The 17,634-nt window shown below is 36.5% G+C and overlaps 1 protein-coding gene across 1 annotated transcript in view; it reads right to left on the reverse strand.

Moving 5' to 3' along the window:
• SPOCK3 (SPARC (osteonectin), cwcv and kazal like domains proteoglycan 3) overlaps window positions 1–17,634 on the reverse strand; it is a 162,921-nt gene that overhangs the window by 82,209 nt on the left and 63,078 nt on the right. The window contains exon 4 of the mRNA XM_059844493.1: window positions 7,297–7,411. Coding sequence (XP_059700476.1) covers window positions 7,297–7,411 — 115 coding nt within the window. The remainder of the gene's footprint in view (window positions 1–7,296; window positions 7,412–17,634) is intronic.

Below are 17,634 nucleotides of genomic sequence, written 5' to 3' on the forward strand. Positions count from 1 at the left end.
TCCCTTTCAGTACTTTGTAGAGTGCAAGTATGATCACAATGGCATAGTTACACAATAATTGGTCTAATCAAAGCTATATAATGTTAGTATTGTGAATGAAGTAGTGTTGCTCATTAGCCTATTACAAAAGAATTACTGTAAATTCAGCCTACGTGCAGCAGCACTTCCTGTGCAAACAAACACAGATAATGCAGCAAGCTTGAAACACTGCCAAGCTGGCAGACTGGCAGCACAAATTATGCAAAGAACCAGAAAGCCTTCAGTAGATTCAATAGAGCTTGGAGGATAAGAATGATTAAGTGTTTCTGTGTACAACTACAAATCACAGTAATGAATCAGACTAAAATTTCCAATAAGGGACTTAACTGCACCAGCTGGCCTTCTTCAGCAGCACTATAATGTGAAGTGATGACATCCTAAATAGCGGTGTTTGCAACTTTCACAAAATCCGCCCAAAGCAAGTCCTTTTTTTTCCTTCAGTTTTCTTAAAGCTTGTTTGTTTTGTTTTTTTTTTTTTAATAATAAAACATTGCAGCACCTAAAATACAGGAAAGCTACAAAGCTATACCGTTCCTTCTTCTCTGCTTCTTTTCCTTTTTTCCTAACCAAATGAGAAAATCTTCCATTTCAGCTCTAATAGATTTGCTTGCAAAACTGCTCAGACTACTTAATACAACTAGAGATTTGCAATTACATCCTTTTTTCTTTTTTTAATCAGAAATTTAGTGGTAACAAGTCTAAATTAAAATCCTTCTTTCCTTTGTTGCAAAGGAGGGGAGATAAGCAGCATACCTCAGGTTCAAAACCATGATGCTTTGGAAATCTGGGATACATGTTTCCATACAATATGAACAAAAAGAATACATATGCATGTGTACTTATTCATTCACATATATTTATGTGCACATATGTATGTACCTGTGTGCACTATATATGTGTGTGAATTTTTCTCACACATAGGCACAAATAAGCCTCTCACAAATTTGACTTCTTCACTTTTTCTGCTAGGGAGCATAATCCCAGCCATGCAGTATCCACATGAATAGAAACAGAAGAGGTTTTGGCTTCCTTTCACAGTGTTACTCTGAGCTTCTGTCACATCACCCAGGCTAATCCACATCATGCTGCAAGGTTCAACACTCATCACTTCCAAGATGAGATGGACCATTTTCCTCAAGGTAAAATATGAAGGTGACCAAAACCTGGGAAGATCTTCTGATAATCTACCTCATATAAAATGTATTCAGACTGATTTTCCACATTCTTCAGAAAACTAGAAGAGGACAGAGTCCAAGGTCTAGATGACCAATGACTTGAACCAAATGAGCACCTCAAAATGTCATTTAAATCAAAACCCTGAAGGAAGTTGTAACAAGATTAAATGCCACCACAAAATCCATGAAGCTATCCAACTCCTCTACCTTAATAAACTGGATAAGTTGATGCAACATCTTTACCACTGTCAGCTTCCGTGAGTCTGTAATAAAGTGACACTCTTTAATACACTTTAATAGTGAAATTGTTCTCCCTTGAACACTGCACCCATAGGCAGAAATATGACAGAATTTTTATTAATCCCTAAATTCTGGTCCTACTCCATGTAGGATTGGGCCAGGGAACAATTGTCACTAAATCTATCTTCATTTCACAGAACTCTGAAGAGTCACTAATTCCTGGAGAGTGAATTCTGTATCATTAGGCCTTCTGTACTGCTAACCTCCACCCAGCTGGGCACCCTACAGATGTCCAGTCTGCACACATCTCTGGAATCTCCCTTGTGGAGCTCTAAGAGGAAAAGTGCTGCTATCATTTTTTATTTCTTACTTTCAATTTAAAGAAATGCTTTTTTATTGTGACTCTCATTATTTTCCAGGTGATCAATATCTCTAACTGAAATGTTTTTACCATGAAAAGGTTGCCAGTCCTACCTTCATCTTTAATAAAATGCAGTAAGTTGAGTTTTTTTTAGAATTGCAAGTATCACCAGAATCTGTGGCTTACTTAATATTTACTGGAAACCAGTTACTACTGCTTCCTACTCTGAAACCTAAGAATAAATGATTGGAGAAGGTAAAAAAATCCGAAGAAATAGGGAGTTCGATATCACTACACAAGTGAGTGCTGTCAGGTCTTTAAACATTGCTATTCCATGTTAACATGCTATGGCAGAGACAAATGCAATCTACTTCTGCCATAGCAGGGAGCTGTGGTGACAATCTGCACAATTCACATAAACAAACTCTTAAGAGCATGGCAGGACCTTCACAGTGGGGGCAGGGGGCATGGTGTCTTGTGGGGAATTCATAAAAGAGACAGATCCACATCTGCCTAGAAAAACTGCACACACCTTCAATGCACTAAATAATTTAATGCCTCCAAGCATTGATTGATTAAATGCATCAAATCAATTTTACACAGTACTTTTCTTCTACTTATGGAAGAAGAAAAAGAGACCGGTTTTTAATCACAGTCCACTAGGATCAATGAGTAAGTACAATATTAGTCACTAGGTTCTAATATATCAAAGACACTGGGATTTACTTGAAACATGATTTTTGGCCCAGAACTGTTTTGCAATTTCCTAATTATCAGAAATTTTAGACTAATCATGTTAAGAGAGTATTCACTGGTTTCCAGCTGTAAGCAGTCAGATCCTGGAATGGGCTGTACAATAACTAGGTCTCAACTGAATTCATCTCCTTTATAAATTGTCTCCTGCAGCTGATTGAGATAAATAAAAGAGAAACATTTGAAGAAGAAGAGCCCACACTGCCTCTTCTTTCTTTAACCTTTAGGTGGTAAGTTGAAATATTATTTTCCAAACATGGAGTACAAAAAGGATTCCAATAAAAGTAATTCTCTTGAAACCACAGGCACTGCCCCATGTTGACTGGGATGCTTACATTAAAATTCACTGCTGGGTAGCAACCCTTATCCATTTTTTCAAGTTTTCCTGCTCTTCATGTGCAGATAACCTACTGGCTTAGAACTTCACCTATGCACTGCTTAGTTTAGTACTGCAGCCTATTATTCACAGAATGTCAGCCTTAATGAAAATTACAGTATGTGTCAATATCATAATTGTCCCTTTCAAATCTAAAAGAAAGTTAACACACTATTCATCAGGACCTGTAAATCTAGAATAGGTCAATGCTTGACTAACTTTTCCAGTTTTCTGAGCCTGGTTAGTTACCAGCTTGCATGGTCTTAATGAGCTCCTGCATGTCATGGTGTCTGCACATATCCTTTCTTTCCTCACTCAAAGTGGAAACAAGAAGTACATGGGAATTTGAGGATTTATCTCCACCACCTGCTGCGCTAAATACACAAACAGCACACAAACCACTGTGGGCATTAGGAAATGTCCATTACCACCTACAGCCCTGTCCCTCTGACTCATCCTTTTCATTCCTGTCCAAATGTCTTCTGGCAGAACACTCACATAGCTTCTTTCCTCCTCCCCAAGCTCACTGGGGTGAACTCACAGTTGCCAGAGATTCTTAGTACTGCAGATGCAAAAAACTAAATCTCCTGAGAGGGAAGAGATTGGAAACTAAAATGAGTAGCTGATTTCTCCCAGCATGATGAATATCCTGCCTGTCACCGAAACACTCACATCAACACATCCCAAGATAACCAATACTGTATTTAACATTCTGCAAGTTGTATTTGTAACAGAATAAGGTATACTCCAGAGCATTTCATTATTTCATATAGACACCCTTTACAGGTTTTCTGTCCTTTTATTTAACCAACAAAGATAAACTGGAAAGTACAATGGGATGGCAAAACACCATTCGCCCAAAATGAAAAGTTAACGACAAATTCCCAAATTTCAAAGAATCAATGAAAATTCTATTTTACACCATAGTTTGAATTACCTGTTTATGATGCATTGTAGTGCTGGCAGATACTCCCTTTCCACAGCAATCCACATGGGAATAATGTGAACAACATTTAAACACATATTCAGCATATTTTCCCCTCAAGTACATCATGTTTCACAGCAGAGAGCTAAGCGTGCAGCACACCAAACACAGTTTTTAAAGCCAGCAGAGATGCAAATGCTGTTACCTGCTACCAACAAAAACCTTGCTCCTTTAAGCATGTCCCTGTGTTTTCAAAGTCCTGGTACTTCCAACTATTCCCATGACCAATGATCTACAACTCCTATTTCATCTTTTTGTCAAACGCTATTCAGTCTTTCCAGGACAGCACATAAAGGAAGCTCTTGTGCTGTGGCCCTGCAGGAGTGTGCTAGGAGAGGACTTGCCATCTTGGCAGTCTACCAGAAAAGGAAATGAGCCATGAGAGGAGACCGAGGAGAGACCATGATCTCAGCTGCCATGGAAACTGAGGAAAGAGCAAAACCATAGGCTTGCCCGACCCACAACACTATGAAAAGGACAGGGAGACACAGTAGCTGCTTTTGAAACCATACAAATGCAAGCACACTGCAGTAAGATCACAGTGCTGAGATCCCCAATCTAATAGAAACTAATACTAATGAAAGCACAGGTAGAATCATCACTAAAGAGTGCTGTCACATTAATTAATCCTGTTGGGACCTTGTCATATGATGTCACTACCAGCCTTGCAGGTGGCTGGGATATCCACCATGCTTCACTGTGTGGTGCTGAGGGGCCCTCAGTAATCCAAACTGGGCTACAATTGTTTGGAGATTGCACTGTACAGAAAAGAACACCTAGGACAGCAGAGACTGAATAACAATGTCTATGCCTATATGTTTTTTCTGCAAGTTGGTTTCTTACGAACAACGAAAGAAATTATTAAATTGAGTCCTTAATGTGATACAATTATCAGTCTTCACTGATTAGCAACATCTCTATGCTATTACCTAAAGAAAGTAATAGAATTTATAAACAGAAATTTATGCACTAGGTAATAGAGCTGCTTGGGAATGCTGCTTCTAGTAATAGAGAATTCAACTATAAATCAGAGCCTTTCAACTTGATGACACTACAGAAAAATCTATTCAGTTGTAACTGCATTTCATGCCTCTTTCCCTGCGGATAGTCCAAAGGTGCCTATAAACATTTTATTTATCTTGGAAGTGTGCAAAGTCTCCTCTTCCCTGACAGTCTCTTGGGGATCATCTTTGCCACTGTATCAATTCACATACTTTAAAATACTTTTCCTGTGCAAGAGTCTTGGGAAAAATCTCTGGAACTTCTATGGATCTATACAGAAAATATGTCCAAATTAAAATCTATGGGCAAGTTGGTCTCAATAATTCATGAAAAAGGTCTCAACTATTTTTTTCAGAAAACATCCCCAACTGCCTTCTTAAAATTATTCATATTATCCAATCCTAGAAGAACTGCACATGTGCACACACACGAACTAAGCAAAAAGGAAGGATTACTGGGATGAAAATTTTGTAAATGTTTATTCACAACAGATTACACTCAAATGATATATTAGAAATAGATACTGGTAGATAGGTTATATTAGCAACTGTCAAGTTATGCTTTCTCATCTAATTTTTACCAAGCCTCATACAGAGTGTGCTAGTCCTTTGGGAACTCTGAGAAACAGATGGCCCTACTGATTACCAGTATGCAAACTGCAGATACAAGTGAAGGAATAAAATGCTGGGCAAAGAAAATCAGGCGTGGTAAAGAGACCCAGCAGACATCTCTCTTTGTGTTTATGACAGTCATACTTCAACCCCACCATGTTACAAAAAGGTCAGAAACTGCATGAAGGAAAACCTTTTCAGAAAGCAAGCACAAGGCAAATGATTTCTCCTTGTATGCGGTAATCTGGGGGAATAGGGAGATCAAAACTTGGGAAAACCCTGCATTGGCTCAGCACAGGTAGGTGAAAAATTGCCTCATCTACCTTACAAGACTAGATTTACAGTGCTTTTTACAATCATCAAGTTTCTGCCATTCCAAAGTTTCCCATTATTGACTGCATTATATTCAGGCAAGTTTTGTCTTTTAAAATATTACCTTTCTAAAAGAGTACTAAGAACTGTGGGAGGAATAATACAGGGATGAAGGCTGATGTCAAAAAGTTTCTTAATTCAAGAGTAGGCATCTTCATCTAATCTAAAAGAGTTTTTGTCATCACCTATTGCAAGTACACCTAACTAAAAAATGTCATTATTTCCATTGTTTTCCATGACATGCAATGCCTCTTAGAAATTTTGAATTATTATATTGTTTCTTCACAGTTCACACTCATACATTCCCAACACTTCACAGGAAGTTGAAAGTAGGCTACCTACCTTTGTCTGATAATAATTCTTTCACCATAAATATCACCTTATCAAACTAAAATGTCTAGCTCAACACTGAGATTGTTTAATATAAACAGTATAACCCCACAAATACTTTTCTTTTGTTAATTAAGTACAGCTGCAGATCAAGAACAGTTTCAACTTTCACTATGTACTATCTTGCTTGTTTGAAAAGCTCCAGATGGATGTATTTAACATAACGAGACACTCAAAAGAACGTTCCTTGTATCATTGATAAAACTGTACTTGAAATGATCCTCTTCCAACACACAAAGAAGTCTTATTTTCCTCAGCTCTTTACAGCCCCTACTGGGCAAAGCACTTTAACAGACACTTATTTAAATCAATTTATTGAAATTTAGCCATTCTATTGTGTCCTGTTTCCCCTAATGAAGTGTGAAAAAAAGAACAATGTCTAGTCAAAAATGCAGTTTGACTCCATCTCCTTAGCGCACAACAGACAACTAACTGGATGGTTCAGGTCCTACACATTCATATTTCTGCCTCAGATAAAGCCACAAAAACACATGAATTTGTTATATATTTTCTCCTTACATTTAACCAGTCCAGCATGCAAAGAAAATCAGAATGCACAGAAGAAAAAGAAGAGATGAAAAAACTCCCACTAATCTCAAACAACTTACACTCCATCAGGCTGTTATCTACACTTCAGCAGGCAGTTTTGAGTCCTCTAGCTTCATATAAGAAGTGATGATGTCAAAGTAATGGACAGTAATAGGATACTATCACAAGAATTTTATTCATTTAGTACTGGCACAGTGGCAATTTCCCTAAATGCATTTGTACCAGCAGGTTGCAATATTTAAGTATGTATACTTTAATATTCTAGTTTAGAAGAATCAAGTAGTAAACATTATAATCAAATTATGTATACATAATGACTTCTAAAATCCACTTCTACTCTGTTCATACGTTGTTAAGTAATTAAACTAATTAAAATGGATTTATGGTTTACAAGTCATGAACGCTACAAAAATGTCTAGAGGATTAACTTTTGAAGTATTTACCTGTGCGTAAGCCTTCGATGACTAATGCAAACTGCAGTCTGTTGATCCTGTGCAACACAGACTTTATGGCGACTACATTTCATCTTCAAACATGGATCTTTAGCCGGATCTAAAGCTGAAAATAGTTTTAGAAAGTTGTTAACAGTTATCTAGAATATGAAATTAAGGCGAGAAACACCACAGATAAAACCCACCCTGTATGTGGAGGGGGTTGGCCTGCTGCTTGTGCAGTGCTGGACTGAAAGGAACCAGGAAAAAATACAGCTGTTGTGTAGGTAAGTAAGTACTCCCTGCTATACTCTTTTAACAACTGCCACTCTCTAACTGCAATCCCCAAATAATGGTATTGCCACCTTGAAAGCAGTTTCCCTTAAGTGCTTACTATGACACAACTGGGTTCTTCCTACTCAGCATTAAGTGGTGAACAATAACACTGAATTTACTAAGAAATTGTGATTCAGGTGAGATTTAGTAAACTAAAACACACAGGTGAGTGATTTGTGTGACTACATCTTTAAACATAAATTCTACCTCCTTCTAGGTTTCTATTTCTGCTTTGTGGTTTGTTTTTTTTAGCTGGTCCTTTAGTCATAATCCATACTCATTTTTGGAGTACAATTCCAACTACAGTGATTTCTGGCTATAATACCGGAAGAGCCAAATAATGCTGTTTGTTGCTTTCCACTAAATTTGCATCTTTCTGGAGTAGACATGCCTACATGACTATAATAATGAAAAACATCTTCCAATTTAAGTACTCTCAAGACACAATCAACTTCTACAATCTTCATGGTGTCCTTTCAAGTAATCCAACTATTCCAAAACTGTTTTTTTAACCCCTATTGGTATCCTTTTTTTAATCAAGAAAGCAATGAACAACTGAAATTCAGTTTTCCTGTGTTCTTCACATTAGCACATTACTGTGCAGTATTCAGTTGTGTTTCAGAAATGCTCTTTCCCCATTTCTTGAATCTGCTTATAAAATAGCACAGCATCACAGAATATTTTGAGTTGGAAGGGACCCACGAGAACCATCAAATCCAACTCTCAGCCCAGCACTGGACATTCCCAACAATCACACCATGTGCCTGACAGCATATATTTGCCTACATGTTTTCTGAAATAGAATTTAAGTTTTTTCTGTTCTTTTCAATCTAAAGTAATCTTTTAACCACATCTCTATGTGACCTGACAGAGGATATTAACTTAAGCCTCGTAACCATGCATGTAGTCAGAAAACAAGAACCGAACTGATCATTAGCTGCAGTTTTGATGCATGACATTGTAGTGCTAAGTGTGATTAAATATTCTCTGAGCAGAGACTTTTTCAGGTTTTTTTTTTAATTATACATTCAGCTGTGCAAAAACAAATAGATCATACTAACATCAAAACAGTAAAGCGATAGAATCATTTGTATAATAATAATTCAATGCAGACAGAAAAGAAGTATTTTGTCAACTGCAGCAAAAGACATCTGAAAAGAGGTATTCTTCTTCTTACATACTTTTATTTCTATGGCAAACTAGCCATAAACCACCACACACAATACAGAATAAACCTGATTACAACAATTCTATTCAAATGGGAAGCAACTGAAGCAAAAAAAAATTACTGAACTAGGGTTAGAGCATTGGAGTCAAAATTAAGGAGAGCATATCCTTCTCCAATTTACTTTCGATTTTAGATTCCATTTAAAATATTTTCTCTGCCTGAAGTCAGGCAGAATGTAATGCCAGCCACTAGAAATCATTTAAGGTACTGGTCCAAGTACGTCTTCCCAGAATGTTATCTGATGGAGACACTAAGGTAGCAATACTGGAATATTGCCTATCTTTAGATAACTCTTCTGTAAAATAGAATAGGTTAATGAGATAAAAAAACCCCAAAAGTAACAGAAATCTGGAATCATATAAGGATGCTGAGTTTAATACCAAGTAGGAAACAGGTTATAGAGAAAGGACGAACAGACGAGATCATGTAACCACTCCCACTGAAATGATTACTTAATTTCTGAAGTTCTTGAGACTGTGAAGGTATTTTTTAACAATCCCATCAAATTTAGCTAGCCATTAAATATGATTTTGCAATATGTTACATTTTGGCAAAACATTACAGGCAGAACCCAATTTTATAAGCAAGAGATAGTAATTTCCCACTTGGTCTTTATGACAACATGAAGGGCATCAAATGGAAACAAGGACTTTCAGTATTTACTGATGTAAGTAACATCATCTTTTGCTATTTGCTGACTCAGTGGTTATCATGCCCTGTATGTAACCCTTGATCACCTCAGGTGAGGTACAGTCTCACTAGGCAAGGTGAGCAAGCCAGCAGAGCCACGGGTGTCAAAATCACAAGATTATTTCTATATTCAAAAGCCTGTTCAGCACTCACAGTCTTGCCACTGACACAACTCACATTACCACCCCATGACCTGCTGAACTTGTTCACTGTCAGCTATGAGCTCCCTGTAGAAGTGTTTTTTCCTCGCCTTATGTGTGACACACAGCCTCCCTTTTTCCAGTACTTTTTCATAAAACTTTCTTAGTTACTGAACTAAGTTTTACTGATGCAGAAGTCAGAGAAGAGTGTATATCCTTGGATTTTTTTTTTTAACAGCCATGGAGAGATGAGATAAATTACTGATAAAAAAGTGCAGATTTTTGGAATGTGACAAATTGAACTACCTGAAGGGTTAATGCACAAGGATAAAACAAGAAAGAGCATAGAAAGAAATTCTGCTAGAAATCATGAAAACCGCTATAGGTCTTCCTCTTTTTTCTCTTTGAACATCAGATGCTCTAGTCAATCCTACACTATAAAGTACATAGCATCCAAATCAGATTGCCTTACTAATTTTGCCAGCTTTGAAAGGACTAAAAAAAATTAGATATTTAAAAAAGCATGGAAATGGCTTGCCTTTCTCTTGAGCCTGTTTTGTTTGATACTTGGAACTGACAAATGAATAATTTTCATGAGAAATAAAGGCTAAACCACAAGAAAACAGTTTTCAAAACCAGGGTCTGAAGTTCTTCATGCTGGGAAAGAACTCCCCGTACAATGCAGGGACACATCTGACCATGTGTCTGTCTGGTCTCTACAAGGAATCATCCTAAATATCTTAAACTATTATGGAAATGCATACATTTATTTCAGGAAAAGTATCATAGATTTCTCCTAAGCATGTAAGTCATTTCTATCAAGAAATACATGGCACTAAGTCTTTACTTCTTCAGTCCATCTTCTAGCTAACCCTAACAAACCATTCCTGGCACCCCCACCTCATTCAGAGTATGCAGACTTGCACAGACCATACTGCATGTTTCTTTCCATTCCTGTCAAAATAAGCAGCTTTGGAAAAGTACAGTATTCACACCAAAATCACCACAAGTGTCAAAATCCCCCAGTGGGACTGATGTAGTCCTTGCAGCTATTGTCTTCCACAAGATCAGGTAGCAATCCAAGTTTTTATCCAATTAACATTTACTAAAATATCATATCTATGAAAATTAGAGGCTTCCCCCTCCCATCCCCATAAATGAAGTGAAAACATCAGTTGTTCAGCACAATTACACTGCTACTGAAAACAGGTAAAGGTTTGCACTACAGAGAGGAAACTAGACAGAAGAAATATATTTATGCAAGTCTTGTCAGAAATCATCTCTTTAATACTGTGTTAGCTGACTTCCTGTAATGTCACATACAACCAGCTTCTAAAGATGCAGGTCTGATATGAGCTTGAACAACTTGATAAAGTTCAGCTGTACACAGCTTCTAATATTCAGTGTACTTTCTATAGGTTATTTGTCTGCATGCCTACTTTACATTTGTCCATGTATCTGGCTACAATACCATGCAATCTCATGCTACCTAAATTTCAACAAGCAGAAAAATATCACTGTCACAAAAAGCATATCAAAAGTAAAAAACTTTTTTATCATCTACTATTTCTCTTAGAACTTACATTGTAAATGACAAGTGAGTGGCTCTGCCATTAGGAACTTCTGCTGACTTTTATAGATTAGTATGGATTTGTTCTTCTCACATGGTAAGGAAGCAATTAATATCTGAAAACCTGATTCAATTATTACTAATAGATCTATATATTTATAATTCAAATTTGGGAAAGCAATTAAGAAAATTTCCCATCATCCCTTCTGTGAGCTAATTACAGCTGGTACTCCCCAAAACTGACATTAGTCAGAACATCATTTTTATAGGGAATATAATAGGAAATAAAAAGTAGCAAACCATAACATAAGAATATTATTAATGGTGGCACTTTGGCAGAAACCAGAGTAAATTATCATTATTCCACAATCTTTTGAGTGCATTCTAACAAGTTCCTTACTTTCCACTCCCAAGTAAAATGAAAGATGAAAAAAAGATTAAGGATAAAGTTTTCAGACTTAAAGTCTATTTTTTCCTCCAATGTTCTGGTTCATTTCTGATGGGCAAAATAGAAGCTACTACATATTTTGTTTGCATTTACCAAAATTTCAGCTGTGTTTTGTTTACCCCACTACTTTAGAAGGCAAGTCTTGACTTCTTTGCAAAGTTTTCATATTTGACAATGCAGGGAGAAAGAAAAATAAAATTATCTATAAGTTTCAAGTAAAATATTAATGATCAGGTCAAATGCCTAGGTTATAAGCCAAGGCAGACAGAGCCATAGAAGGGAATGACTCATATTGCCACCTTTGATAAATCACACAATTCCTGCAGGTACCTGAAGACCATGAGTATCTTTACTTCTCCATTTCGAAAGATGACAGTTTCTCTCCTGCTATAGCAGAATTTCTCACTGACAAGTGTTGTAGGTCTAGATAATTGCAGAATCCCAGCACCACGATTTCCAGTAACAGTTGGGAGGAGAGCAAGGCAGAGCACATAAACACTCAGTTGATATTGCCAGCTAACACAGCCCAGAGAAATGTTTAATTAAAATTTATAGTGGTAATGGTTGTCTTTTGCCCAAATTGTACAGTGATCAGCATTCAAAATTTGCATGTGCACATACAGACCCTCCTCAGTCACAGGTGGTTTGAATCCACATTGCTGTGGATTCATAACACGAAAAGCCCATCTTACCATGCAACATATCTACTGAGAATCAACACCTTTTATCTTCAACATGAAAATTAATCACCGTGCAGTTAGAAATCTGAAATTTATTTTAAAAAAAAGAGAGAGAAAAAACCAAGAAATAGCCTACCTCAGTAAATTGATGAGAATGTTCTAAAAAGAAGAATCTCCAATTTTTGTTTCTTTTCCCACAGACTATATTTGCCATGTAAGATTCACTACACAGCATTTAAAGCAGAATGGCTAACTACAGCTGGATGTTCACAAAAGCAATCTTCCTGAACACTAACCCCATCTGGATACATGAATCTACAACTTCAGTAAGAAGGCTAGAGTGGAGGTTTTTCTGTAGGTGGCCAAAGAAGTAATTAAGAGTTTAGATTCAAATCCCTGAACATCACTGCTTGTGTAGTCTGGTTTCTAACTTGTGAGAAAGTGCTTCAATAATTAAGGTGGCTGTGTGTATAGAGGTAGCTTCTACACAAGAAATTCTCCTCTCAAGAGTGCTCAGAACTGTCCATACTGATGACCCAAGGACAATTGTGTAAAGTCTCTATCAGGCTTCTGTAAACTGTTCCTAATGTTCTACATTAGTAAGCTCTGGGACGTCAGCACTGGGTTTCTAGCTGCCCTGCAATGGTTGTAGCCATGCTACACACAAGTTCTGATAAACAAAGAAACATCTAATACCAATTTATAACCATCTGACACTGGTTATAACCATCTGACACAAAGGACTGCGTATTTCTATTTTGCTCACTGCTGCAAATAAAGGTTTTCTAAAATGGACATGAAAATGCCATTACACTGATTCATAACATGGTATTTTAGGTACTGATAATATAGGTTAAAATAAGTGCTAAAAAAGTAAAATTTAATCTGCCAGTCTCTGTTCTTCGTCTGGAAAAAACCCACTAAAGCTTGATCTTTTTTTCAAAATTTCAAATACTTCACACATTCTTCCTCCACTCCCTTTAAAACAATCATCTTCACTGAATCACACTTTTAATGCCACTTGTGCAGTGACTAAATTATGAGAAATTCTCCCCCTCACAAATATCTATGATTTCTGCTTCAAAAACATTCCCCTTTTTTTTGTGTTTTGTCTTTTGGGTATTACTTGAAAGTTTCCAAGAGAATAGGTTACACATAGCTCAAAAAGAGATGTAAATGAGAAATTCCACATAGAGTCAAATGCTCCCCTTATCATTATCTGTGACAATTCAGAAATGATCCTGTTTGTTCAAACTGCTGAAAAACATAGCTATTTTGGGCTCTGACTGGTGTAAGTGACAACAAAATTAGGACAATTATATTGAGCTTCTTCTATATATAATAAGAAACTCTCAAATATTCTGCAAAGATATCCAAACTCACTAAGACAAGGAGAAATGCAAGTGAACACTTCCCTGGCATACTTTTTAACAACAGCTTTTTAAGTAAACATCCTTTTTCCAACAGCTTTATTAAAGCACTTTAGTTTCTTATTTTTATATCAAAATGTTCATTTTCTTGATTTGGCAGAAAAGAAAGAACACCTTAAGACTACTTGAACATTCACAATAGTGATATATCACCAGCAAACAGTTAAACATTATATTATCCTAAGCATTACATTATCCTTTCCTAAACACACTAATTCATTATTTAGAGACATGCTGGCTGTATTAGGACTGGCTTCTGGTTTCTTCAGATAGGACAACAAGGGCAAAGAAACATCTGCAGACCTGTAAGAGCAGAAATGCATCTTCCTGAAAATTCTCCCACCTACTGTCTCACTTGCCAAGGTGATTACTCTTGGAAAACAACATGCTATAAGATGCAACGCCTCAAATCCTGAGTTTAGTTTTGGGGTCGTCTCTACATTGAGGTGCTGGAGCTTGTCCAGAAAAGGGCAACAGATCTGGGGAAGGGTCAGGATCACAGATCTGATAAGGAACATCTGAAGGAGCTGGGTTGTTTAGCCTGGAGAAAAGGAAGCTCAGGGGAGACCTTATCACCCTTTCCAACTCCCTGAAAGGAGACTCTATTGAGGTGGGCATTGGTCTTTCCTCCCAGCTAATGAGTGATAGGAAAAAAGGAAAAGGTCTCAAGTTGCACCAGAGAAGTTTTAGATTGGATTGTAGGGAAGAGTTTTTTCCCTGAAAGGGCTGCCAAGCACTGGAAGAGGCTGCCCAGGGAAGCAGCTGAGCCACTCTACCCTGGAGGTAGTTAAAAGATGCGTAGATGGGGCACTCAGCAACATGGTTTAGTGGTGGGCTTGGAAGGGCTGGGTTAAAGGTTGGACTCAATTATCTTAGAGGTCTTTTCCAACCTTAATGATTCCATTTTTGTCTCTTGGAGAACTCTAATTTCTTGTACTTCGCTAAGTATTCTTAAGTTACACAGGGAATCTTAATTTCATTTTACTGTAATCAAGTTCAGATTTTAAATTTTTTAAACCAACTAAACCAGAATCCAGTAGACTATTCATATGAAGTATCTAATACATCATAAATATAAATATATCTGCATTTTGAAGAAGCATGGAAGAGCAAAAATGATCAGGAAACTGTAAAATTGTGGTAAAATTGAATGATAATCTCCACATAAAATAAATTCTGCAAAGAGTACATCTTAACATTCTTTATATTTGTAATTTTAAATACTAACAGGTTTTTAAATACAAGAAGTTAAATAGATCAAAAAGGCAACTTCTTATATTTCAGGTTTCATTCTTCTATTCAAGTAAAACTATGTACAGCTCATTTTTCTTCTTTACAGTTTTTGCTTACTGTTTGTTTCTTTTAAAAGGATTTTTAAAACTATTATTTTTCCCTCACCATTAAATTGTAATGCTATTTCTAATTTCATGTTCTTAATACCTGCCTCTGTTAGCTACTTTACATGCCTTCATATTGAATTTCTGCAGCAAATATAAGCAAATTAGGCCTTTAAGTGAGCCTGTAAAGAAGAAGCAGTCCCAGTACACACCAACATATTTTCAGGTACGCAGTGCTCATGGACTTGACCATTATTTGTTCATGCCAGCACAGTAGAGAGAAGCTGGAATTCTAAAGTGAGAGATTTGTAGGACTAAATTTTAGCAGGTCTGTGACTGCAAAGAAAGTTCCACACACTCTGTTCTCAGCATGCTGCCAGCTCGAGAAGCTCTGCTGCTATAGCTCCTGACAGTCACTGTCACCCTGCAAACACACTTCCACTTTTCTGACATAACTATCCGCGGGTCTGAACAGACACATGAATCCAGGATTTGGCCATGTTAAAGACAAACAAACAGAAAAACCCACTTCTTACTTTATCTTATAATAATCCTTGAAATGGTGACTCTAGACCTAACATCAGGGCGTAAAGCAAAGATGTCAGGACAGCAGGAAATAAGGGCTTAGACTGCTACTGAAGGCAACCAAAATCTCTTATTATGGGCTCAGCGTAGCCTCAATAAAAATCCTTTCTACAGACTCTTTTAAAAATAGCTATAAAATTTAGAATCCATTCAATGATCCCACAGAAATAAATACTGAAACAATTTGCAAGCTGTAACCAGCAAAGCAGATGTGTATTACCCAGTGAACCTGAGCTAGGAGCCAAGTCTGTGAATTGTACAGGACAAGGCACTTTTGTGATGTTACCACAATAGATAAATTGATAAAAGAGAAATAATAAAAGAATCATCTAAACACAGCATCAGATAATTAAGAAAAAGCACCATGAAGTGCTCCTCAGACATCTACAAGAGATCTTTACAGGCAAGGGCTAGCTGATAGCATCATAAAGCAGTGGGAATCTGTTTAACAGAGGATTTAGTGTACTTCATTAGTGAGCAGAATTCCTAAACATACCTAAATACCTGAAGCTGGGAACTGTTCACCAGATTAAATATAGCTTAGTCTTACTAGTAAATAAGCATGACATATTTTAAAAAGCTTTTCAGTTCTGCACTTTTTGAAATTCATAGTGTCCTCCCACAAAGACACCATTATTTCTTTATCTGAGACATTTTAAAGTACAATAAATTTAAATTGCAAAGCACTGCAACTTATCTTGAAAGTGATGAATATATATTTCTAGTTTAAAAATATCAATAGTTCTACTACAAAAATTAGATCATGAGAGCACATATCAAATGCAGCAAAGTTAATTCTACACGACTGTTTTCAGTCTTCAACCAATGGATCTTCATTAAACTCCCTTATGACTTCTCAGGACTTGCAAATGACTGAATCAAATTATTTTATTGAATATGACTCAAAATTATTTCACTTCACAGTACAGAAATGTATTTTCAAATTATAGTGTTTGCATATATTTGGATATCCTTAGTTACCCAAGTTATTACAGAACTAGGTAGGCGAAATACACAGAGCTAAAAGGCAAGAATTAAACTAATATAAGTAAAATAGTTTCAAATCTGGTTTTGTTGTAGAACAGTACCTACAAAATTCCTGCTGCAAACAGACATCTAATATAACCTGATACTACAAAAGCCAAAAATAATTCAATGGAATGGTCTACAAGAAATTTCATAAATACATCTATAAACCAACCATACCTTCAGGGTCTTCAACCTCCACAGAAAATGTCATGCTGCATTTTTTCAATTACAAGAATATACTCCACTTTTCCTCCAAGGTATTTCTATCTAGTGAAGGAAAACATCCTTTCCACTTCAGCAAATTACACCAGTGTCTTTGTGTATGCAATTTCATTCAATAGTTACACCCTCCGAGCTCTGCTAACATCTGTAGTCTAAAAATAAAATGTACCAGAAGTATGCTGTATATTTTCATCTGATGTAAAAGTGGTGCATGAAGAAAATGTGTCAGAAAATATTGCATGTGTATAATAGCTACTAAAAAGCTACTAAAAGTAGTCAACTTTAGTCCTAGACACAAAACATCCTACTTGCTTTCTAAAACCACTGAAAGAACAAAACCTGCCTTTTAGCAGTAACTAAATATGCTATAAGAACACTCCGATTTATTCCAACAGTAATACATGCCCCACATAATTGTTTATGAACAAGTTACATTGTGATGTTTATAGAAATACACAAACATTTAAAGCTCTATACACATAGGCACACATATAAAATATACAGTCAGAACATTTAAATATGGGTTTTTTCTATCTTATAAAGATAGAAGCAAACAATTGTTCAATGGGAGCAAGTCCTCTTCCTCAAACAAATGCCAGATGTTGCTTCAAGAAATTGTGTCAGTGGATTGCAATACAAATCACAGTATTTTTCT

The sequence above is a fragment of the Haemorhous mexicanus genome, chromosome 4 (genome assembly GCF_027477595.1).
Source record: "Haemorhous mexicanus isolate bHaeMex1 chromosome 4, bHaeMex1.pri, whole genome shotgun sequence".
In the NCBI taxonomy this organism is placed as follows: Eukaryota; Metazoa; Chordata; class Aves; order Passeriformes; family Fringillidae; genus Haemorhous; species Haemorhous mexicanus.